Source organism: Pholis gunnellus, assembly GCF_910591455.1.
Source record: "Pholis gunnellus genome assembly, chromosome: 4".
Lineage (NCBI taxonomy): Eukaryota > Metazoa > Chordata > Actinopteri > Perciformes > Pholidae > Pholis > Pholis gunnellus.
The window spans coordinates 16,786,787-16,813,600 of record NC_136530.1 but is presented as its reverse complement, the minus strand read 5'-3'; the positions used below and the strand labels follow the sequence as shown (position 1 = coordinate 16,813,600).

Below are 26,814 nucleotides of genomic sequence, written 5' to 3'. Positions count from 1 at the left end.
GACTTCTGGCTCCTCTCAGATGGTTTAATTCCACCCTTTCTGAGCGAGCTCATTTCTCAGCTTATGGCACAGCATCACCCCAAACAGTGTGACCAGCCAAGACTTGCCCCCCTCTGACACCTTATCCACACAGAAACAGGCCCACACTCATCTCTATCTGCCCCCCCCCAACCTTCCTTATCTCCCTAGCCTTCCACGCCTTCTTTACTTTGTTCTACCTCTCTCCTCTCCTCCTCGGTCTCACCACCAATTCTCCTTTATCTGCTAACCTATTATCTCTCTGCTGTCTACTCTGGCGTTTTGGTGTCGGAGAGAGAGATGTGTGCATTGGGTCAGGGGGATTACTTGTCTTTGCCTCATATCCCCCTCTGGCGTAATGCTGCCTGAATCAAAGCCCCTGTAGCATTCAAGCAAATACATATACACAGTGTGCTGCACCTGTTTTCATGCTGTGGTGTTTACATTGTTTTCTCAGAGAGACTGTGGTGTCATTACTCCATCATCCCCTCTTGTGTCTACTCGCCATCATTCCCAGCAGTACAAATCCACATATTCATCTACCTACAAAGTTATTCAGTATTGTTAAACCCCAAACATAAACTGTTTATAAGAAGAACAACTCCCAGACAACGGCGTGAAAGCAACCTGTAAATCACAAGGTAGCCATGCCTTCCCCTGCTGTATTGTCCATTTTACTCTAAATGGGAGCATACTTTACAAAATGAACATCATGCTGTATTTAAGAAGACTTAAAACTAGCAATTGAGACTTGAAAAGTCGGGTCACTTGTTCATAAAGTTCTATACAATCACACTTATTTTTGCAACCAGAGGAGTCGCTAATAGAAAGAAAGCATTCCTGCATTGGCTTCACTTTTTAGACCCGGAGGTTGCCGCCTGCTCCCAACACAAACTCCCTCTCAGTAGACACAATTGTAGCCCAGCTCAGTCCAGTTTAGCATGCAGGCTTTGGGTCACATTCAGCCTGTTTACTATGGCAGGAGCCAAATGGGGCTCCTATGTGCTGGGCCCGACTCAAAATGGCTTGAATTCCTGCTTCCTTCAAATAGTCTCCATTACCAAACTACAGCAAATGAATGCTGATTTAAGCTGTGTCGGTCCCTGCAACGGAGGAGTGACTGTTGATTATGAAAAAAGAAAAGGAAAACCTCTGAGCAGCCAGTTGTTCTCCGCTGTCGTGCACAGCTGCAATATTAAAACGCTAATCAAATCACCAATTAACATGCTGGTCCCCTTCTGCTTCACTCCTGCTGACGATGGGAAAGAGGCTGCCTTCTTTTTTTTCTGTCTTTTTTGTAGCCCTCCTTTCTTCCTCTTGTGGGTTCAGAGGTGATATTCAGCATATTCTAATTTGATATTGGCTGTCTAGCGATAATGATTGTAATGAATGAGATGGCTGGCTCAATGTCTGGCTGTCTATCTTATTTGTTGACTGTCTGAAGTGACGTCTCTTTACTGCAGCAGCACCTTAGCTTGAGAAAGTAATGGTTTGAAATTGTGTATAGACATTAATGGAAAATGAAACCTATTGACTTTGATGATCCCGCTTTTATTTTATTTTCTCTAGCACTACCACCACATTTGTGGAGGTAAGTGAAATATATTTTCTGAATTCTTAATTGAATGGATTGCCATGAAATTGGATTATTTATTTTACCTCAAAGGATAATTTGTAATAATTTTGGTGAACTTTTGAGACTTATTTGTTTTCTTGCAGAGAGCTGACAGAGAAGATTGATAACTCTCTCATGTCTGTACGATGCTAGAGCCAGCAGCTGATTAGCTTTGCTTAGCATAAAGTCAGGAAACAAGGTAACGGAATCTGCCTACCCATCTAAAGCTCACTAATTAATACTTTAGGTGAAAAAATCAATTCCCTGTTTTACAGGGGGTTATGTGCCAGACTATTACTTGGCCCAGACCTGTAACCTCCAGGTTGCCAATAATTGTCCCGGCTAAGAAATAGCCAAATACCTAAAAACTAAGGACTTTCTCTCAGCCTCAGCTCTTTGTGATTAGTGCAAATGCTAGGATGCTCACAAGCTAAACTAAGAAAGTAAACATGGTCAACATTATACATGTTAAACATCAGCATATCTTTGTGAATCCATATTAGCACGCTAATGTTAGCATTTAGCGCAGGAAAGCCTCGCAAAGTGTGTTGTCGTGAAACATTTCAGTTTAAAATTATAATTAGCACTTTGAGAGAGAATAACTCTCCCACACACAAAGATGTAGAGGCCAATGTCATTCTTTACCAAGTCTCATTATATTGAATTGATTGAATTGAATTGATTATGCTTATAGGCGGATTCATAGGCCGAGGGACAGAGGTGGACAGTCGGTACAGCTGGTATTGAAAACACACTACATGTCTGACTCTGTATCTGCTGACTATGAAACAAAACGCCTCTCTGGATATTTAAGATTCTGTCCTACTGTCTACTCCACTCTTTGTCTGGCATCCATGTCACAGACACTCACACACAAACACAAACACACACCTCACCTATACAGAGCTCTCATATAACTCCTCCACTTTGCCTGGTCACACACACACACACACTCCCCAATTCATTTTGTTTTCCTCCTCCTGCTCTTTCATCCAGCGCTCTGTGTTGACTCCAGGCTCTTTTCTAATCACATGTTGTTTTCGGCCTGACTTGTTTTTAAGTGTTTGATCTGTAAAGTATATTTGGTGTAGAGACTGACAGTGTGTAAGCCACTTCAGATGCCCTGTCATGATTTATCTTTGGTCTTTAGATTAGTTACAACATATTTATATGAGCAAGGCGTCACAGGGTGTCATGCATGAAGGGTGTATTGATCCGTTCCAATGGCAATAACTTGAATAGAGTATTGATACCACGTCCTCCCTTTGTGGTTTATGAATTTTCTACAATGGAGCAAAACTGAACCCAGAGTACACGAAAGTAGCCAGTGATTTGATGATCTACAGTGCTACACAGTATTATGTGCACTTGATAACTGTGGACCATCCTGATGGTCCAAAGGTTAGGGTGTGACAATGTCAACATGTTTTACTTCCTTGTTTTTAATGTGGATGCAATTGTCAACTCATTCGTTCGGGAAAGTCCAGAACACACTAATGTTATGTTGCTACTACTGGGGGAAACGTTTCACCATAACCCAGTTAGCATATAATTCTGTTTTAATTAAGAATAGATGTATTTAGGTGCTTCTGAATATACATTATTGTCCGCTAATGCATTAATTAATTATGCTTTATAATGCAGTTGCAGGTTATTAGAACATTAGAGTGAGTGGAGAGTAAAATATGGATTTTGTCACAATTGTATCGATATTGTAGGCTTCCAGCGAGTCCTCACAAGCAACAGAGATCGCTTTTCATCTCAAAACTTTTGATGACTTTGAAGATATGTGAAGTTTGATGTAGTAAGACATTGATAAAAATAAAGATTAATAAGAGAATATAAAGATACCAACATACTGGGCTGTATAAAAAAATGTATGTTTTTAGTGACCTTTAGTTATTACAAATATTACAGCATTTCACAATAACGTTTGCATATACATTTATTGTATATCACCACGTGATCCATGTTCAGTAAAAACTCACTAGGTTATTTAGTGCCAAATAGGCTCCATGTATTCTTATAATTCAGTAGGCTAATAACAATAACTTAACATGTTACCCAAAAATAAGTTTAAAATGAAAATAAAGAAAACGACTGGATAAAATCAAAAGGTGTTTGATTAGAAAAAGTTATAACGGGGCAGTTCCTGTCTTTCTGTATCTTACCTGCACACAGCTGCGCACACTCGGTCTCTGTAATCGTGCCGATCAATTTCGTTTTAAATCCTAATTTCCCACCCTATGTCCTCCACGGTTGCAAAGTCTCAGCACCACCAATCGTCGCATGCCTGCGTGCCTTCACCCTTTTCGGATCAAAGTGTCCAGAGTAGCCTAATGCGATAGGAGCAAATTAAGGTGCTCCGTTTCCTGCCGTCGCTTCCCTGAAGCCTTTCGGTCTCTCTGCCTCTCCACCGGACGGACTTTCCCCGTTTAATGCAGGTGTGGCCGCGCACGGCGGCAGGAGACGTCGATGGGAGGGAACAGAGAGTCGGTGGATCGACCTCCGCACCGCCGAGGGTCTCCGTGGGGAACCACAGCACATGACACGGGGTGTGACAGCTCTTATATATAAAAGCGACACTGTAATTATGATATCTGCCGATGAGCTGCAGGCATTGTCTTTTTTTTTTTTTATAGAGCAGAAGTGGTTTAACCCATTCAGTCTCTAAGGAGGAACAAAATCACCGTGCAAAGCTCACCAATAACGCCTATTGATTAATTGATATGGTTTGAATGAAGTCATCATTTGTTTTTCTGCTATTTGTCACTTCACAGGCAAACTTTATTTGGGATTTTAAGATTGAAAGCTCATTCTTGACCTTGGAAACAATACCAGTAGCTCTTCTGGAGCTTTTGATTATATCACATGATCATCTTCAGCAGATGGAGTTTGTCCCGTTGTCATGACATTGTAGGTATTAAAATCTAAATGTTCTAAGCACTTTAAGAGGTTGAATTGTCAACTTTATTCCTGTATGTCCTCCTAGTGGTATAACTTGTAGCCTATTTAATTAAAGCTTTGATCTATTAAATCAAACTGCAGTGAAATCAAGAAGAAGTAGGGACAAAAGTTGACCTTAATCAATGGCACTTCATCAATCAATCAATCAATCAATCAATCAATCAATTAATCAAAGCAGTTCCAGTAAAATTATTTTTACCATGTTGAGATTAAGAAGGTTCTTATTTTCTATATTGTGATATGCCCATCATAATTTCCTCAGGCCCTGATGCTAACAAATGGGTTGCTCTGTCAGACCGAATGTCCAAAACCAAAAACGTGTTTTGTTCACTATCATGTAAGACATAGAAAAACCGGAAAAACTTCACAACCGGGAAGCTGGAATGAGGAAATGATTGAAAAATAAACATATATATATATATACTGTATATATAGTTTTGGCATGTGTATCTTCATCTGTTGATTCTGGATCATATTCAGAATTGTCCTCCCCCTTTCAGCAAGCTTCCTCCTCTGCCACTTCTTCAGGTTCGATATTTTCATACTCACCATGGGCCACGATCCAAAAATAGATCAAGTGCTTCATTCACAGTTAGTCACTTGCACATTGGGGTGCTACCACAGAATGGCATGTGCAAACAGGAAGGTATTATTTATAGACCAAAGCTTACAAGAAGTGATCGGCGTATAGTTGTGTTGGATACAATATTGTGTATGTGGGAGAATGAATGTGGGACTGTGGTTGTATGCAAGAACTCTCTTTTATTTGTTCATTATAAATATATGTACATCAGTTTGTAGTATAGTATGTAAAAACATTTCAACTTTAGAGAAGAAATACCTTCACAGTTGATTGTTCGTTCTAATAAATGGCCTCCCTGTGGCGTAACACATTGATCATGGCATCTCTGACACAATGGCTGTTATTGATTGATTTTGTTTGGTTGTACCAAGAGTACCTCACATCTATTTGCATCCCCTTTAGCCGAGAGATGCAGCATTAATGATGTAAAAAAATAACAGTTTATACATCCCATCTAAACCTGTAAAGTAGATACAAATATGATTTTGTTTATGATGTGTTTAGATCTACTATATGAGTGCAGTATTTTAATTTAACCCTATACCATCCTGAGCTTTTCCTTTATATTTTTTTCTGTCTTTGATACAGTGGCTAGTGTTTAATTTGTAAAATATAGCTGTTAAATAAATAATTTGAAAGTACAGCCATTCAGGTGGATAGTTTATCCTGTCTGACAGCGAGGGCTGGTTTGTGAGTTTTGCAAAAAGCTCATCCTACACAGTGTGTCCAGTGAGGTAATTCATTTGTGATAGCAGACAGCTCCACCGGGTACTCTTTACTCCAACACAACTGCTTGTCGAATGATGGAACATCTTAAACCCCCTTCACTCACACCTTTCCTACATCAGAATGGGCAATCCGACATTCACACCCACCTCTGGTGATCTGCCAGGCGTGTGGAAGTGAGAGAGTACGTAGGGTTTTCTCTTCTCTCTCTAGCTTCCTTATTTTCATTCTTATACACACACTATAGTCCATTTTTGTTTGTACAGACTAGTGCAACACTACTGTTTGAATGTCTTCCAGGTAAAACCGCCCGGAAATGTGGGTCTCCCTCCTCTCTATATGACGGCAGGGCGCGGAGCCTGCCTATCAATGTGGCCGTTAGCAACAGCTCTAAACCCTTTTGCCTTCTGACGTGGTCGGCAAACCCGTTGTTCAAACTAGTTCTTTTCAAAATCCTCTCAGTCTGTGTCTCAGATGACAGTTCACTGGCTTCTGTACTGCATGCGGTGGTTAAATGTCTGCTTTTGAGGATGCTCTGGAGAGCAGCTTCCTCCTCTGATTTAGCAGCAAAGCTGGAGTTAGTGTTAACTTGTGGAGTATCAGGCAAGCTGAGGTAAACTATTTGAAATGTGTTCTAATGAAAACATTTGCTGGTGCTAGCCGACGCACTCATTCCTTTCAGCCGTAGCAGTGTTTCAGTTGATCCAGACAGCAAACTCACTCAGGGAGGTACAGTAGAGGGGGGTGACTGACAATAAACAAACACAGTCTATCATTTGGTTACATTAACAGCTGATATATTAGTTTATTTTTGTCTTTTATTAAAAGCATTTTCTTTTCCCTGTTGAATTATGTGACCCCCTACAGAACTAGTCAACAATGAATGAATGAATTCAAAGTGGCTGCCATCAAATGGCCCCAAAGAGGGAAGCTGAAACATCAGCATGAACGTTTTATACTGTTGTATTCTCACAGCAGTATATTTTATTCAAAATATTAATGCGAAAAGGTCATGTTTTCTGTAAAACAACTCACACACAGTGACCAATCACTGGTTGGGCAGCAGACTACATAAACTCGTCATCAGTTTGGCACATTGAATAGACTTCTGCATGTTCCTTCAGATGCTGCAAAGCTGTTTACCTTTTGGTCCGGTTCACTCGCGCATTCTGTGACCACATCATGTCAAGATGTGCAGTACATTGTGTTTGTGTGTGTCCCTGTTGAGTTGCTGAAAGAAAACCATAAAATAACTTCATTCAAATATTTTCAGTATCTTTTAACCTTGATAATTAATACAACAGTGGAATGTTTAATAAGCTAAATTAGTTGAAACACAAGGCACATTTTTTTTAATTTTATTATAACAACTGCTTCATATGTATATCAAGAATAGCTTTTCACCGTCACCTGCACAGTGCCAAGAGGTTGACATTCTGTCTCGACTTGTTTTTCATCATGTTCTTCTTCAGAGCCACCATGTTTCTCTCCAGGTGCTCCCTGTGGCAGGAAAACTCCATCTGTGTTTATTATGCCTCTTGCTCCACCTCGGAGAAAAGGGGAGTGTTTTCGTGAACAGATGTACTGCAATCTGTTAATAGTGGTGGCATTTAAGAAAACATACATTGTCTCTCTGAAATCTAAGGTGAAAAGAATTCTCTGCACGTTGCAGATGCAGATGGTAATCTTGAACTTTAAGAAAGTTGAACGAATGTCCTGCGCTGGAGGGTGATTTTGTTTGTATTAACTTTGTTTAGGTGATAGATGGGAGAGGAAAAAGTGTGAGATGACCTAGGACACTGAAATATGGAAGCGGTTAGTGATGCACGTAGGAATGAATACAGTCACTTCAATAACTTCATTTCACATACATGAATGCACAGATGTCCACCTTACCATTTTTGGCCAGAAGAAAAATGTGTTGCACACACACACACACAAAATGGACATTACATTGACTTACCTTCATTTTTCTGGAGACTAAACCTAACACACACACACACACACACACACACACACACACACACCATTAATTTTCATCAGTTAAGGACTTTGCATTGGAATATATCCTTCACCACAATCACTAAATGTCTCAACAATAACCTAAACCGCAAACCAAGTTTTAACCCTAAAATGGAATAATTGACATTGTGGGGACTTGATTTTGTGTCCCCAAAACGGAAGTGAGTCCCCACAACATGAGTAATACAAACACACAGACACACACACAAACCGAAAACTTCTGGCTCAAGTTCTGAACAACACCACTGATAGATAATAGACTCTTCCTTTACCTCCACTCCCTGTTTGTAAATAAATCAAATGGAATGTGTTGTATTCTTTCCAGGCTTTTATTCATTTCTCTGATTTCCCTCATAAAAATGTGTGAAAACTTTTTGTTAGATAGATGACATGTCGTTTGACCTTGTCCTAAAAACCATAAATGTACTAAACTACAAACTCATACAGTATGTTTAACCCCAACCACAATCTTGACCTTAATCTAAACTTAGTTCTTAACTGTAAAAACTAGTCTTAACCCTTAAACAGCTCTATGAAAGAAAGAGGAGTGACCAAAACACACACACACACAGTACAGTACAGAGTGAGAGGAGAGGCTGATTAAGCACCTGATCCTCAATCTATACAGACCGGTGTCTCATTTCCATTTAAATTAAAGATATCCCAAGTTGGCAGAACAATACAAACTATCACGAATGATGAGGGGAGCAGAAACTTTTCTTGCCTGATAGCAGGTGCAAAATACTCTTTTGATCAATAATAGTTTGTTTTTTTGTTCCATCCAATGTTCAGACAGATGTTTGCCAAGAATCTGTAATTGCCTTTTTTTTTAATGGTGGGAACAATTTTCTCTCATTGTTATATTTTAGACTTTTAAGAAAACAGCAACTTGGTGATACCTATTACTTTTTAGTATATCTAAAGATGATGACACAGCAAAAAGCATTGTTGAAAGCAGTGCTATCCGCGGCTGCTTGCAAGCTTTCTCTGCTCAATCCACTGCTGCCTACAAAAGCAGCAGAGCCTCAGGTTCCTCCTTTGCCGCAGCTACCGACTCCCATCCTGTCACCACTGATCCTCTTGTGGTCACCTCAACTAGCTCCTCTTCCACATCACAACCTGGGAATTCCTGGTGTCGCCTCCTTAGATCTGCCACCACCACTGCCACAATCCCCATGTCGGCCTCGTCCTTTGACACTGATTCTTGGGAACTCAATTGGCACGGACGAAAATATGAAAAAATCTTTTATTATATCGTCCTAAAGGAAGTGAGACATTTTGGATTCATTTTTAAAAACTTTTTCCAAAAACTCACAAAACTTTGCACCCATGTTCAAGTAATTGGTTTGGATTGGGCGTGGCAAGTGGACTCTATAGCACCCCCTAATTATATCTAGCCTTCAAATTGTTTTATACCCTTGGTATACTCGAAAAACTTTGCCGCATGTGACCTGTGACAAAATGCCATTCTAGGTACTTTTGCAGGTATGGAACTTTTCAAAACGTATCCTAGAAGATTCAACAGATCCATCTGACATTTGGTCAGCAGAATCTCAAGAATGTCACAATGTCAAATTGCAAAGCTTTTGTGTTTTAGTTGAAATGCGTTTGCATGTTTCGCCATGACACAGGAAGCCAAGTAAGTTGACTGTACATTGTCCAATCTGCCCCAACTTCCACATGCTGGATAAGAGTTGCGGTCTGAAGACATCTACGTGCCCATATTGAGTCATAGCGCCACCTACTGACAACAGGAAGTCAGCCGTATGTGACAAAGATCATCTGATTTACATGAAATGTACATGGTGTGATCTACACATGATAGACATCAACATGACCTTTAATTAGTCTGTGTTCTGTACCGCCACATAGTGGACACAGGACATAACATCTAACTCGTGCACACAGTGATGCAGAACCGGCTTCCCGCCTGCAGGAGCAGTTAGGAGCAGTGGGCTGCTGTTAAGCGCCCAGAGAGCCAGTCTCGCTCAAGGAAACTTTGACATGCTAACAGTAGGAGCCGGGGATCGAACCTTGCAGTTGAAGAACAGCCCACTCTATCCACTGAGCCACAGCCGACACTAGCCTGCCACGTTAATATTAATATCAATTTTATGTATTTTACGCAATTCAAGAGGTTCAACATTCTCCTTCTAATTTTTCTTCTTGCCTACTCTGGATCAACCTTGAAAAACTCTAGCTCCTTATTCTTTTATAATGAATCATAATCACACTTCTCATGTAAGCAGGAATCAGCTATAAACATATCCATCCTTTGAAATTTCAGATGTGTTTTTGGTTCTCCTTCTGCAAAGATAATAATGCTTTGATATGCCGTGAAAGAGATCGAATATCACTCCCATTTAATGGCACAGCTCTTGGCAGGTCCAAATCCAGTGATATGATCAAATGAAACCCAGTTGAAATGTAGGCAGTGGTGTTCAAATGTATTATAATTAGAGCGAGCAACAAACCAATGTGACAGCAGAGCATGTGAACAGCAGCTGCTGCACTTTAAGCCAATCTTTATTCATGAATGGGCAGTGAATGTACTCTGTGCCTCTGACACACACAAAAACACTAACAGAAATGATTCCTCTTCGTATTCAAAACAGAAAGTCAAATTAATTTCTTCAACCAATTAGTTTTCAGATACAGAGCCTCACTGTTAGTCTAATCTTTCAGTTATTCATCATCTGTGACATTTACACAAGTTCTGTGCTGATGAAATATGGACTTGCTCTTTGCAGGGAGGGCAAATGGCAGCCTATCAAACATTCTGCTAAGACAGACAGCAGTGAGCTTTGTTACTGAGTATCTGACTTCTTCAAAGCTTGTGATGAATGGGTAAAGTTTTGGGACAATATTAATGAACTGTATTGAGCAAGGAGCCCAATACGGTTGCATTGCTTAAAGAGTTTGAGTGAACGGACTTCTTGATGCCAAAATCAATTTGAACCTTTTCTGTGTTTATTTTCTTTCTCTCCTTTTTTCTAATTTCTTTCCCCTCAAGTCAGATATCCTTTCATTTTGCATACTAAAGATAAAGTTTTTGAATATATTTCGCCACTTACGTTGACACTATTTCTCTTACGTTTTGGCTTACAAAGCTTAATAAATAAAGAGGAAGATAGGAATCCAAATTAGTTTACAATACATCCATAATGTGGGAAAATTGTGCATGTATTTGTTTCCTCTTCTGTCTGCAAAGGTGTAGACAAATTTGCATATTTTTGTCTTACAACTTTATTTGTTTTCAGTTCATGACAGTTTTTTCTAAGAATGTCTTCGGTTGTACTTGTACAAAAAACAAAATGTTGACGGCCAAAATGGTGAACTTTAGGCTTTAAAACAGCAGTCCACAAACCAATGGGGGACTATGTCCATATACCGTCTATGGACTCAAGCCTTCAGAACGTCTTCTTCCTTTCAGCCAATCAAATGCTAGCAGGCACATCAAAATTAACTAATATAACTTCACTCCAAGGTTTTCCTAAAATGTATGAAACTGGAAAAACCTACGCCCTTGTCTATCTGTGTGTCTTTGTATTTGAGTTCTGATTAAGTGTGATCATTTACGACCCAGACTGCAGCTCAGTCACCTTGCCCACTGTGATGTATGAGACTGTGGCTCATTCGGCACAAACACGGAAGAGTCTTTATGTAGTATTTAAATAGGCTTGGGAAAATATAACTGATGATGAGATGATCCGATGAGATGGGACGAGATACTTCCTTCCAGTCATTTTAACATAAAATGACAACTTGCATCTCAAGCAGTTTCATCTGACAGACAAGAGATGGAAAATGCTACCATGATTACCATATGTTTGATTACTATTCTTTGTCGAGACAAAGGAAAACGCAAAGCAAATCATCAGCAAAAACTGTCTCTGTGCATTAGACATTGTGGCAATACAAAGACGGTGTCACAGCACTTTTAGAGGCGTACCCGTGGTTCATGCAGGTGTCCAGGTAGGAATTCAGAAACTTGTAATGAAAGGCCTCATCTGTCTCAGGGATAGAGTCTGAGAGTGTCTCTCCAGAGATCGTCTGATATTTTGCTGCTCAGCCTTCATCTTGTCAGTCTCCACATTTCAATCCTCAGTGTCCTTCTGGTGCTGAACTGTAGCATGCACAAAGCTCATGTCAGCATGATTCAGCCCTTGGCGTGTGGCCTTCCAAAAAACATCATGATTTCAGCTCAAAATAAGACCAGTAGCTCTCAAAAAGTGCAAACTCAAGACTTCTGGGCTGAAAAAAACATAATTTCACTATAATTGTATTCATTTAATATTATTAGAATGTGATACTGCAAAACAACATTTCCCCCCCCCCCCCCTCTAGTATTTTAGATCATACGTCTGAAACAAAATCTATTTTGGGAATGCTTTGATGTAAGCTGCAGTCATGGTGTCCGTGGTAAGAGATCTTCATTAGCACCACAGCTGGCACTGCAGCCTGGCATTTATCTGGGACCGATAACATCAGATATGAATTTAACAAGTATTGATATTAATTTACACTTAGCTACATGTCTGAGCTTTCAAGTCTCATGGGTCCAAATGCAACCCGCCCCTCCAAAAAAAAAACTTGAAATATGTGGATTTCTATGTTTTGCAGCTGTATATTTTCACGTGTGTTCATTCCATATACACAAGCCTTTTCCCGCAGGCACCACAATTTACACATGTACAGAGTTTATTCAGTAACTTTTCATTCTGCTTGTCTGGCAGAAAAGTCTCATCATAGTCATTGTACTGCAAACGATACAAACTAAACTCTTTGTAAAGGTTATTCATGAGGTCATGTTGGGAAAGAAGTTTTAACTAATTGGGTGTGACTATGGGTTGCTACTGAAAGGGATAACTGCCAAAGGGACTCACATAACTCTGTTAATCTTTGGGTGTCTGTCAGCAGACAGAAAAAGAGAAAATTATTCCATTATTGGCCAAGTCAAGCCACAATGGGTCACTTGAGAGCTCATTTCCAGTTTGAACTGTTGCCAAAATTAGAATGATAGACAGGTAGTTCTAAATGCCACTGAGTAAATGTATAGCATAATTACCACAGTGTTGCAGTAGTTGGCTACATGGTGACAAAGTTGCTGAAAAGCGATGGTAATTTTCCAGCCACACTAGCTGTGTCATTTCAAATGGCTTGCACACCCACACAGCTGTGTTCAGTTAACCTGCTCAATTACACCTCTGCTCAGGTTGAGGAGGAGACATGCTGATGTTCCCGCGATCACTGGTGCAACTCATCTAACAGAACGGTGAGGAAGATGTCAATTAAACACAGTCCTGAGGAGAAGTCTAATCAGGCAACACAAGTGAAAACACCTGTGTGTGCGTGTGTTGAGCCCCTGAACACTCACTTTGATCATATTCACATAATATGCACAACACTTGGATGAGTTTTATTCATTTTATTTATTTAACTGCATAAAAACAATGTTAGTGAGTAAGTAATATAATTAGTGGTTCATACCCATTCAGTTAGGATTATACACAGAAACCCTCTAATCATGTTTCAGCTTTTGACAAACACAGATAAGAACACACTATATCAGTATGAGTATGTAACTCAAAAGATAATCTGGAAGTGGTTTGAGTTATCAGCTGTATGTAGGAAATACGGATGGGTACTTTATCGCTATATACGTGCACTGCATTTGTGATACAATTTGAAAGCTTGGAACCTGAAGATGAATTTGAGATGCAACTTAGCACTGTGTGTCAAGTTGTTCTAGTCATAAATCAGAAATAAAAATGCTTTAATTAATTAAATATATGATCTTGGGTAATGTAGAAACCATTTTCATTCAATAATATTGAGGTGAGAGGTCCAGGAACTCTGTGAATAAGGCCATTCCAGTTTTAGAAATGGCCTTACTAGGTTGTCTAGTATCATATGGTACCAGTATCTTTACCCTAGCTTGGAAATTTAGAGGACAGTAACTTCGGCGAGGTTCAAAAAGCAAACTATAGAATACAATCAGTGTGAAGTTCCTCATAGGCCACAATGATACACAATACAACTTGTCAGAGGATATAGTGTATAATTAGATTAAAATACAGATAATATACAGCAGCATTTATAGATAACATTACATAATAATGGAGGGCTATACTGTAAAACAGCAGCGGAGAAGGAGCAAGAAGTTGTAATGAGGCACAAAAGGATGGAAAACCTGATTTGCAGAGCGGTAATCAGAATATAGGGAGATAAATGAGAGAACAATGAGTCACTGAGGAAGGCAATTATTTCGAGGGGATGAACACACTGAGGAGTGGGCAGGGAGAGGACGACAGAGAGGGGAACAGAGAGAATGAAAACAAAGAAAGAAAGGTAGAGAGAGGGACAGATGCAAAGAAAGAAAGGAGAGACGAGTGGTAAGGGGTGTCGCCATGAGAGGAAAATATCATTGGTTGCTGTCGGCTAGTGGTCCACATTCAGTATCAAATATACTGTATATTTCATTCCAATCTGCAATAAACACCACACACACACACACACACACACACATATACAGATGGTAGAATGCCAAATGAATGAGGATGAAATGGGAGAAAAAAACATAACACAACACACCCCAGAATTTGTGATGAAGTGTGATGTTAAAAACACGTGTGTGTTCAATTTGCCGCCAGAACATGCATTCAAATCATAAAAAAAATCCCCATAAATGAAAGCAATCAATTAGCTGTTGTGAGAGAGTTAGCACATAAGCCCTGAGTATGGCCAGATGGACTAGCTGGCTGGCTGGCAGGAAGTAACAGACTGCACGCTTCTCTTTGATTGGCTCTAATTATGATCTACTGCCGTGCCTCCCAGAGAATTGCTGACATGGCGATGTGTGTTGAACGTGCCTGCGCACACACTCGTCTGTGAAGTCCAGATTTTTTTGGAGGGAAAATAGGACAGGCAAAGATGTTTAGAAAGTAAAAAATAGAAGCGTTTGTGTTGACGAGAAAAATGGCCATATGCCAACAGAACTATCTGAAGTAGTTGTATTTGTTCTGTGCAGTGCGGTAGTTCCTCATTGTAAAATAACTAGTTTACAGGCGTGTTAACATACTTATTTCATTTTTTACTTATTCTAAGCCAACCTATGATTTATTTTTCTAACCATAACTATAGTTTTGTTGTCTAAACATAATCTTAACCACGGCAACAATGTAAGCCTTAAATGACATGTGAAAAGCTTAAAATCTTGGCATGCAGAATGTCCTAATGTGCTATTTATATGCCCTCCCATGAGATCACATTACAGCTAAGAAAACAAAAGAGTCATAGAGTCATTGAGCAACTTTAGAAATGTATACTTCCTCTCATCATATCACACAATTTAGATTTTTTTTAAAACTTTCCTTCAATTTCTCATCTCCTCGAAACGTATCCTCATATAATGGTTCTTATGATATCTTACAACAATGTAACTCCTCCTTATTTTTCCCTACTAAAGAGTCAATTGTTCCGATCTTTCAGTCAGGAGACCACTGTCATGTAGCTACGCCACTTCCTTCACCTAACTAAATAGTTTAGATCTCGATCTATTCCTAAACAGTGCTGCCTTTATACTTCCTCGTTTATGATTACGTGGATTATATAAAAATTGATTTTGCGTGATATCAACGAAATACAGCGCAGTCATTTTCGTAATTACGAACGCTGTATTAGAACAGCCTGCTTCTCTTTTGGCCTCCATTCTCCTCATCCGCCATTACTTATGCTTCCTCTCCCTCATCCTCCTCTTCTCCTCCTTCCTACCTTATCCCCCTCTTCTTCCTCCCTTTCTTTCCTCCACTTCCCTTTCCTCCTCTTTTAGAGGGAGCTGCTCTTCATGCCAGGACTCTCCCCTCGCCTTCTCTTTTCATCCAACCTCTAATCAGATCAATTCATTATTTCATTCACAGGGATATAATAAGGTGATTATGCATGGGCCCCATGCTGCTCCTATACCCATACTTGGACTCTCTCTCTCACACACACACAGAGACACTGCCCCTATAGCACTGATGGAAGTTGACGTCGCATTTCCCCTCAAAATTCAGTGGATGTCCTCCATCAGAGAAAGCTGGCAACCTGGCGCTCCCCCGATTAATTTGTGTCTTCGCTTCTATTCAGTGTCAGGATGGAGGACGCAGAAGGGAGAGGAGGAGTAGGAGAGAGGAAAGCAGGGAAGCAGGGAAGGAAGGCGCCTCTAATCGTTTAATTACAGTCCACCAGGAGACCTCTTAAGATCAAATCCCAAAAGCTCCACACAAATATGAATTTAAACAGGGATGACTTCCATTGCTTTAGCTCAGTAGCCACATATGATCTATGATTCTTTACCCACATGCATTACCTTTACCTTAAAAGAATACACCAAGTTTTGGAAGATTGGTGTGTTGGTCAACTTGTAGTAATTGCTGCAATCTCAGTATTTTCTTTTGTTACTGTATTCAGTGAGTGTCCTAAGTGATCCACCAGGACACTGCACTGCAAGTATGCAATTTTCACTTCATTTAAACAAGTAGAAAGCACATGATGGGACAGGAGAGAATATAGAAAGTCACAGAGAAGTGCTGATACATAAAATGCCTCGGTTGGGCAATAGAACACCTGGCCATATGGGGGAATAACACACTGATTGAACACTCCCAGGAAAGCAAACTATGCAGCCTTATGAAGCTTATTGTTTCTCATTCTGTGCAGGTATGTTACAGCTCGTATAAAGCATGAGAAATAAAACAATCTACTGATTGCCACAGAATGCCAGTTGTATTGAATAAGGCAAAAATATACTTAAGGATGAGATTTAACCTCTTCCTTTTGTGCAGTATGAATACAAAACTGTTGCTATATATTGCAGACCGCTGCTGTGATTAACAGACCATTGCTTTGAAAATCAGATCTTTTCTATTAGTAACAAACAGTTTCCGTTAATAACAGACCGTTTGCTATGAATATCAAACAATTTCTATGAATAACAGATAGTTTCTATGAATGACAGACTGTTGCTATGTTGCCCCCTCTAAAACAGCAAAGTCATCAGGATGATAGTTTGTATTATGTAATAAATATTTAAGCCTTTAGAGGCTGCTACTGGTCCTTAAGCATATTTATGTGAATAAACCACCGATTTTTTTGGGGTTTTCTTATCAAGGAAAAGGCGATCTTTTTGTATGGGCATGTTGTTTGCAACTCACTAGCTTTGGTTGTCTTTCACCACTATCGCTTTTTTGTTAAATTTCCATTATTGATTTAAGGATCTCTTATCACGTCCACCTTCAAACGAGGAGTACACCACGTGCATACAAAGAAAAGACACCCACAACCTCTCACAGGGCCTTCATACCAAACACAGCTTAACCTTTAATTAACATACCTTTTAAATGCAGTTTATGAATGAAATGTGAGTGAGTAGGTCACATATCTTGTCTCTTACACATTCTTTTTAAATGCAGATGTTTCATAAAAAAAATACTTGAGTCCTTCACACTTTTTCCACCAATGGCACTTTAAAATCCTTCGGAAAAGTCCATCTCAAGAGGAGAGGAGAAGAGAGCAATAGTGTCACAGCAAAAGACACAAACAACATCCTGTTTACAAATCTTGGCGGCTGGTTTATTATTATAAGATGAGATTTTTCCATTTGAATGTAGCCTAATAATATATTTTCTACAAAGCACACACTGATTTTCAGCCAGGGAATCGGTGAAATGGCAAAAAAAGGAGACAATCTGGAGAACCTCTGATAAATAAAAATGATGTTGAAATGGGGTTTGGTGCTCCAACAACTTAATATCTTTGCACAGATGCACTTTGTATGTATATCCTCACTCCACTCCAAATGCATCTACTGGCTCAATGCAAGGTTTGAGAATGACACAATACCATTTCAGATTTTCAGTCCAGAATTTTGCAAAAATTGTCTTCACAGCAATTACTTTCAAGGACTGTACTGACTACATGTCTGATGGAAACAGAATTGCAAAGGAGCAAATACAATGCACACTTATAAAACAAAACTGCAACAGCAGCAACATATTTTTTTCTCTCCCCAAAAATGGAGCCATGAGGAGCAGTCGTTGGTGATGGAGCCATAAGGGCTTCATGTCAGAGAGGAGAAACATATGATATGAACATTAACTTCCCCTCTTGTCTCTTCTGCAAATCCTCACTACTGTTCACTTGCTGTACTGTTGGTAACCATGGCAGCAGTATTAGAAACGCCCAGAAAAGACCACCAAAGACCATCAGCAAAGCCATTAAGGATTTTTTCGGTTTTGACTAAAAACACCCAATTGAACTTTTCTTGACACTGTTGGAGGCAAAAAAGCCTCAAAAGCTAAAGTCAGTGTTTTACATACTTTGCAAACCCCTAAAGTCTCAATGTGCAATGATAAATCAAGACCTTTGACCAAGGAAACTGTGCTTTTCTATTCTGTTGGTTTGCAAAATTTAGAGAAAAAACAACCAATACCATAAAAGAACCTGGTTGGAAATATAACCTTGCACAGATAATATTCAAATCATTTCCATAAACAACTGATGACAGGCCTGGTGTGAGATTTGTATTCATCCTTGTGCTTAGAGGAGGTGGACATTGGATGCTCATTGGCTCTGTCAGGTCAAAGACAGCAGTATAAGAGGAAATGAACATCCACTCGAGACAGGACGGATCAGTACAAAATTACCTAAAATAGTATTCCCAGTAGTGTATTCCAGACTATTGTTTAATCGGACATCGAAAAGGCTTCTCAGGCTGTTTGAGTGTCATAGGAGCTAAACCACTGCTCCGACTTGGGCCCCAACATCCATGACTGTATTCTTGTTTTTTTTTACCAACCTCCAGCAGCCAGGAATAACTCTAAGAGAGGAGCTTAGAGGGAATCCAACTTATTTTCAATATGCTGTCAGGAAGCGTCCTGTCACTCTAAGATGAAGAGTGACAGAGAGATGTGAATTCAATGGACTGCATTACTATATGGATCAAGTGATTATGGTGACAGAAATTAAAATTATGGTATTTTTCCCTCTGAAGACGTGTTAGAGTGGGGATCTGACCACGCAGAGAATCGAGAATTAAGGGTGGTGAAGTACAAATCGTAAATATTGATTTCAATCAGAATAGAGAAAAAGTCACTCTCAGGGGGATCAGTCAGTTTCTGCTTTGAGGACTGGTAGGATAAGCTACTGAAAGAGACTGATGACATTTCAAATAAACAGTGGAACTCATCACAGAAGTTCTTCAGTCTATCCTTCATCTGTTTGGTGTTAGTGTTTGAGTCAGTTCTCGAACCCTCTGAGATGAATGAAATTTGCATGTTGTAATGTCAAACTAAATGTCTGACATAAGAAAAGAGAGGTGAAAAGATGTTTGTGTTTGTTTGGGAGTTAAGCAAACCCTACACTTTAAGTCAGCCTATTTTCTACCATCATATTAATTTATGTTATGATCATTGACTTTAAAATTAAAGAATTTCTTAGTTTTAAGTATATAAAATCCAATGAATATCAGTGTAACAGGAAAAAGCCTCTGTTCTTTGGGAAAATACCATGTGGAACACCTATTTTTGGAGCTCTGTCATGGTGCACTTAAAGCGAAAATGAGCCTGTCATTACGAAGACATGAAGACAGCACACCTTCTTTCAGGTCAAGGTGCTCCTGTTCTATCTTGAACACCACCGTCAAAGACAGGATGACTCAAACTGTCAATAACGCAGATATGATAGCGGCTGAGTGTGGAGCAGGGAGAAAGTATTGAAAATAATAATACAACTCATTTGTTAGTGTACTGCATCTTATGAAGTTATTTAATTGATTGAAACTCTAGATATTGTGTCCTGTTCTCTACACACATAAATTCTGACATAAAGAAAAACATTGACAACAAATAGAACAATATAAAATGCAAAATGACTGCAGCTGACTTCCTGCTATCATTTCTGGTTAGAAGCATGCTATTATTGATGATCTCTGAATTTAGTAAATGGTTCAAATGAAGTCCTGCAGATTTTGCAGTCTGGGCTTTAAATGGTATCTCTGTTTTGTGTTTAGATCTGTTCTCTGACATTGCAGATAAGATAACAGACACAGATAACCTAAATGACCTCTTAGTCGCAGCATTACTGTGCACGTTTTGTGTCCCGTGTTACAGGATATGTCCTACGGTAAATGTCAAAACATATTGGTTGTACTAGCTGCAGCAATCAATGATAATGCATTGCAATATGCATTGCAATATGTCTGGTAGACGGTACACTATCATGGTTGATAACTCTTAATACAGCCCTTGACAGGATTGAGATCCTAACTCGACCACTTACTTTCATGGTCACTGGCCCAAGCACAGAATTTGCATTCAGCACGCCACACTCTGTCTCTAACTGCAGACCCTCCACACACTTCTATGTAAGTACAAAAGATGAATACAACTGCCTGTATGCAACATAAAAGTGAATGATTTGAATTCCTATTCTTTCTCTTGCTACAGTGTACCGTTAAACGTGAAAAAATACGAGCAAGGTTAGAGTAGGTTGGTATCCTATCCTATAACTATTTTTGACGAGATAATCAATTTGCAGGCACTGATTAAAGACATAACTTATGGAAAATAAAGTAAAATAATGACATGACCACTCTCGGAAATCTGTTCCGTCTCTCAGTGCAGAACAAAGGTATTGCAGAAAGTACTATTAGTCATTAGCCTCTTCTGTCTTGATCTCTCATGACAGCAGGCCAACACTGCAGACACCACTCTCAATTGTGCTGTGTCAAAGTGACAGAAATTGACTTGGGGAGAGAGCTTTGAAAAGTGATGTTGATAGTTTCTTTCTTGATGAGGTGGCAAGTGTAACTGATAAGGCTTCATTTACACAGTTCGAATAATACAGATTTAAAGTAGATTATTTGAGATGCATTTACCTCTTAGCAAATTTAACAAGGTTGTGGCTGCTCCTTGACAAATTACAACCATATCTATCTGTCTGTCTATCTCTCTCTCTCTCTATCTATCTAAATCATGCCAATAACCTTTATAGCCTAGTGGACATTGATATCACAACCTCACCCTCTGCACTCCACCACAAATACTACTGTATTTTAAACTTGGGCTATATCTAAGAAGTATTTGTAACAGTATATTTGTTTTTAGATTTGTATTATATTGTGATTTGAATATGTAATATAATATAATATGTGTGTGAGCATGACGGAGCTATATATACAGTAGTATATATATATACATACAGTATATGTATCCCAACAATCTGCGGAGTTGCACGACAGCACCACCAGGAGGAGTTTCTTGACATTATAAACTTGAAGTAAAGTTATTTTTACAAATTCATATTTTACATGAGTTTTCGGTATAAAATATGTGTTTTGTACGTGAAATACTGTATGTTAGGGGTGCGGTCCTCCGAGAACTGCAATAATAACAACATATAACGTTACTAATTGTATTGAGGAGTGAAGGGGGAATTTCAATAAAATAAAAAAACAACACGATGGTAAAGTTTCTGAAAATAACTACTAACGAGATATTAAGTATTAAAGAATAAATAAAACCATTGACGCCTCCGTATTTTCCTGTATCAGATTTCTTTCCACCACCGTGTAGGAACCTTTGATTTCAAACATTTATTCCGGTCGGCGGACTGTTGGTGTCACCTTCAAGCTCGCTACCCTCCGTCACTTCCGCCCCACGTGAAACGCTCAGTGCATGTGAGGAGCAGTGCTCACATTTACGGCCGGTTTCTTCACGTTTACAGGCCACTAGATCGCATATTGTCATCTTATGATTATTGATAGCAGGACTATGGAGTCGGCAGAGGAGGAGTCGCTGCTCGGACAAGAGTCGGAGGATGAAAACAGTGAATTATCAGACAATGAGGTGAGTGAGATGTTGACATGCTAACGTTGGCTAACCGTAGCGAGCCAAATCTCACAGCTCACACACCACTGTGCCCAATAGTTGTTGTTGATCGATACCAAATTGTAGATGAGACACACTTTAAACTTGTTTACAGTAACGTTATGTGAAGGCACAACAGCCACACGGTTGGAGTCTGTAATATTTATTTCAAACAGCCTTGTATTTACTTAACTTTACCTCCTACTGTAAACTTTTGCGCATTCCCTGTTCCAAACTGTACAGGCCTTTGCATTTTTTAACAGATATGGCGTGCATATTTTTACTAAACATTGTGTCATATTCTTTGATTTATCTATTCTATATTTCTTTCTTGAATTTTGCAAGCCGTGCTTTTTCAAGTTCCTTATATTTACATGGCAATAAACCTGATTCTGAATCTGGTTCAATACGGCTGTTACTTTGGTTCAGCGTGCTGTGTATTTGTTTATACGTTGGCAGTAAATGTGTCTGGTGTCAAAACAAGGTATTGTAAGAGAATATGCCGTAATGCATTTTGTGTTCTTTAGCTTCAAGAAGCTTTTGCAAAGGGGTTGTTGAAGCCGGGGATGAACGTTTTGGTGGATGAACCCAAAAAGTTTGTCAACAATGTGGTGAGTAAATTTACAATAACAAGTTCAACCCTAAAAATGCTACAATTCCTGTCCAGATGTGTTCGATTTCTATGGCCTCTACAACATGTTGCTAATACGCTGTGTGTTGTGATGCAGGAGGGTTTGAAACAGTGCCTCGCTGAACTCCGTAAAGACCTTCCCTGGGTGGAGAGGTTGGATATGACCAACCTGCCGGTTGAAGACACTCTTTCCCAAGCTGAAGGGAAAGTTCCGAGTGTGAAAAATGGAGTTGTCGATGCGGATGATGATTTCCAGAGAGAGATGTTTTTGTGAGTGACCATAACTTGACGCAACACGTGATGAAATAAGTCTCTGTGTCCACTTTACAAATGTTCACTTATCTGAAACTCTTGATTCATTGACTATTCTCTCTTTTAGACATATTTGTTCTTTTATTTAGTCTACATCTAATGTTTTCTTCCAGTAATCAACATATTGAATGGTACATATTTGTCAGTGCAGTGTAATAATTGATGCTTTTGAGAATACATGGGAGTTTTCTACACACTAAAAAAAACATCTAACGCTGCCACAGAGTGCATATTAAACCAATTCATGATACATCTCTGTGTTCATTTATAGCTACCGTCAAGCTCAAGCTACAGTTCTGGATGCATTGCCTCTCCTGAGCAAGCATGGCATATCCACCAAGAGGCCCGACGATTACTTCGCAGAGATGTCCAAGACCGATCAGCAGATGCAGAAGGTGAGCTGGTTCTTGAATGTTACACTTGATGAATGACACATGCAGTTTTGACAAAGCAAGTCCTAAGCTCACAATTAACAGCTTAGCTGCAAGGCCTAAAGCTTTTTGTTCTTAGTTTTTCAAAATAAAACAACCTAATTCTATTATTTTTTTTGATATCTTAAACTCAGAGTGGTGTCCTGAATATATTGACATCTAGCCTGACATGTACCGTGACACCACCACTTGTCATTTTCTAATTAATCGAAAATACTGTTTTCAGACTTAAATCCAAATGTTTGCACAAACAAAGATGTTTTCTGTTCGTCCGTCCAGATTAGGAAGAAGCTGATCTCAAAGCAGCTGATACTGGACAAGTCGGAGAAGGCCAAGAAACTGCGTGAGCAAAGGAAGTTTGGCAAAAAGGTTGGTCCCCATTTAAGAATATTGTTTCTCTAACAAGTCTCGAATGTCTTGCTCTTGGGGTCTTTAAAGTGTATTGTTACATGTAGGGTATTGTTGCCCATGTATGTTTACTAGAGATCTGCCTTAACACTGGTTATCATTGTTGTGTGGTGATAATGAAAAGACTGCAAAACGCTAGAGCAGCATCTTTTGGGGTTTCAACCTTTTGGTTTGACGCTACTTCACCAGATGCTAATAGATACCACATTTCCTCTTTTGGTGTGAAATATAACATGGATTTGTAATGCGTGCTAGGTCCAAGTAGAAGTGATTCAGAAGAGGCAGAAAGAGAAGAAGGCTATGATGACTGCTGTAAAGAAATACCAGAAAGGTGAGTGTTTCAGAACTGTGTTTTTTATTCATATAGTTTACTTCATACTCAAAAGTGAAACAATGTATTACTGTGTCATTTATAGTGCATTGGGGGTAAAAATGAGCCTCTTGTGGAAAATGACACAGTCTATCTATGTTAATAACATCAAAGTATTAATGTGTGAGAATCTTGTCCGATTGAGATTTAACATTTCTGTTCATCCTCCCTCCAAGGAATGACCGACAAACTGGATTTCCTGGAAGGAGACCAGAAAAAGGGCAAAGACTCTGCTTCTCACACTCCTCAGGGCGCCAACAAAGCAGCGGCCAAGAAGGGGTAAGGTGTTATATGTCAGCTGTGCACAAATAATTATCAAGCGTACTGTGTTTTTAACTCTAAACATTCGTGTCACTGTCACAAAAAGCTAAACCCTTTCATGTTGTTTTGATAGCCCCAATGCAAAGAGAAAATACAAGGACCAGAGGTTTGGCTTCGGAGGCAAGAAGAGTGGAAGGAAGTGGAACACCAAGGAGAGCCACAATGATGTTTCCAGCTTCCGCGCTAAGGTGGCTAATGCAAAGGGCAACAAGGGAGGGAAGAAAGGCGCCAAAGGAGGAAAACAAAACGTGAGTTACACACGCGCATCAAACGCTGCTGACCGAGCTAATAAATATAGAAAAATTGTCAAAAGGAAATGATAAAGTCACTAGTTTTTATTGTGGAGAAGCTACATTACATCACTTTGTTTTTCAGAAACGCCCGGGCAAGTCTGTGCGCAAGCAGATAAAGTCTCGCTCGTAAAAACTGACTGAGGCTAGCTGGACCTTGTTTCAAGGCAGGAGTTCCCTCACCTGCTCCTCAAGTCTCTCCACCAGGTGACATTTAGGAGAACTTGGGCGTTTCTTCTAAACTTTTTGTATAACATGCCTTCAGTAAAAAGTGTGGAGTACCCTTCAAGTCTCAGAGGGAGAGAGAGAGAGACATCGTGCGATATTGCTGAGGAAGCTGTTTGAAGGACATGACTGGTAGAAAAGGTCTACCTCTGCAGAAATGGTAAACCCAAGAGTGGACTGCATAGAGCTACCCACACCACAACATTTTTTTCCGAAAAGAGAGAATTTGAATGTTAAGAGGATGTCTTCTTTTATTAGTTGTTAGACCAATTTGTATTGTCTGTGGACATAGTTAATTTTCCATATGCCTATTTTATTCGGTGGTTTTAAAGCCACTTCCTGTGATTACTTGTCTACACCGGCCTCCTTGCTGTCCACACAGCAGTGCTCTCGGAGTTTGGTATATTCAGTTTTATTTTTTCTAACTCGGCTCCTTGACTCACTGATTCTCTCCCGTGTGACATGACATTTTATAATATTGAGCAGCTGTTACTGTTGCCCTTTCTCCTATTCATTATGATTAGTACGTCATGGGCAAATGTTGCCCCTGCAAGTGTTTTACTTAGCTAGCTAAGATGGGAATGCTAAAGAGCAGCTTCTGGCGATGACACCTGTATGTTTGTATGATAAACAAATAAATCTGAACAAAGAGTGCTTGTATTATTTCTGTCTTGCTTTTATTTTGATGCACGCAGGGCAGATTATTTGTTTTTGGTGATGGCTGTGCTGCTTCTGTGGAAATTCAATCTCTTGTCATTCCAGTTTGATGGGATCTGGGGGGGGGGGGGGATGGTCGGAATAAGCATTTGAGTAAGATCTAGAAATAACGATTTAAATGAGCATTACACAAGTCCAGAAAACACCTTCATGCTTTTGTGGTTTCTCTGCATATTTTTGGTTGAAGTAAATGTAATTGAATTCAGGTCCTCCAGCTAAAATGCAGGCTCTACGCTTTTCCTCACCAGTGGAGTTGACAGCCATCCTATCTCCTGACTTGTCGTCTGTGGTGTTGAATATTTCTTGTTGGGTTCCAGTTGGGCCTTGTGGAAGGCCTCGATGAAGTCCGCTGGAAAAAGAAAACATGTATAAGTTCTGCAACATTCATCGTTTATCACTGCTTCATCGTGTTTGGGATCACACAGGTCTGGAGTAATGTTATAGTTGATATTTATCCAGAGTAGAAGTGCAAAGCAACACTGTTTTTCCCTTTTTAGTATGAAGACAGTATATGTAAACTTACAGTTCTCTGCAAACGTTTCAGTTGGTTTCCTAGACATGGGTTTGTCTGCTGGGACATGCACTAAAATAATAAACGCGTTGTTAGAAAAACGTATTATACACAGTACAAGTCCTTCAGATCTCACTTAAGTAAAGATACCAAAGTATTAACAGCAAGTGTTAAAGTTAGAATACACGTTGTGCAGCCACAGTTACCGCGCTTACATTTCCGGTGTGGATTGATGCTAAACTCCGTGTGGAGTTTCTGGTGTCTTTGCTCTTTACGGATCGTCTCAACGTGAATTGCATTTTGATGGACCACATTCGGTTTCTCCTTTTCTGCCATGTTCAAAACAATCACCGCTGAAACCGAGAGGTGGCAAAACAACGAGGCTTTCAGAGACACGCGATCTGATTTCGTTGCCTAGCAAATGTAAACACGGCCTCGCGCTGCAGTAACGTGACTCGAACACACGGTGGAAGAACGCGCTCAGTTTTGGTCCATGTTGGATGAGTAGACCAGCATCACAGCAGCGGTGGAAAGGAAGTACTTTTATTCAGATACACGCACTTACGTGCTGTTTTAAGGTGCTTGAGTAGGCCTGATTCCATTTACACTTCTCATCCACTACAATTCAGAGGCAGATATTGTAGGCCAATTACTTTTTACTCCACTCCATTTATTGTATTGCTTTAATTAGGAACATTTGCTCATTAAGATTATTAATAAAACATAATCAACAAAACTTTGAAACATCAAGTTCAAA

At 39.6% G+C, this 26,814-nt stretch overlaps 2 protein-coding genes across 2 annotated transcripts; one reads left to right on the top strand and one right to left on the bottom strand.

Annotated features, from left to right (window-relative positions):
• The first annotated feature begins 21,638 nt into the window (after window positions 1–21,638).
• On the top strand, window positions 21,639–25,483 carry ebna1bp2 (EBNA1 binding protein 2). Its single transcript, XM_079157749.1, has 9 exons — window positions 21,639–21,820; window positions 22,369–22,452; window positions 22,570–22,742; window positions 23,056–23,179; window positions 23,495–23,584; window positions 23,879–23,954; window positions 24,170–24,272; window positions 24,388–24,562; window positions 24,690–25,483. The coding sequence occupies exons 1-9, from the start codon at window positions 21,725–21,727 to the stop codon at window positions 24,735–24,737; spliced, it is 969 nt and encodes a 322-aa protein (XP_079013875.1). The 5' UTR covers window positions 21,639–21,724; the 3' UTR covers window positions 24,738–25,483.
• Window positions 25,484–25,761: 278 nt separating this feature from the next.
• cfap144 (cilia and flagella associated protein 144) lies at window positions 25,762–26,393 on the bottom strand (the record flags this gene model as incomplete). The annotated part of the gene is made up of 3 exons (XM_079157926.1): window positions 25,762–25,895; window positions 26,070–26,129; window positions 26,273–26,393. The coding sequence occupies 3 exons, from the start codon at window positions 26,391–26,393 to the stop codon at window positions 25,762–25,764; spliced, it is 315 nt and encodes a 104-aa protein (XP_079014052.1).
• Between the last annotated feature and the right edge of the window lie 421 nt (window positions 26,394–26,814).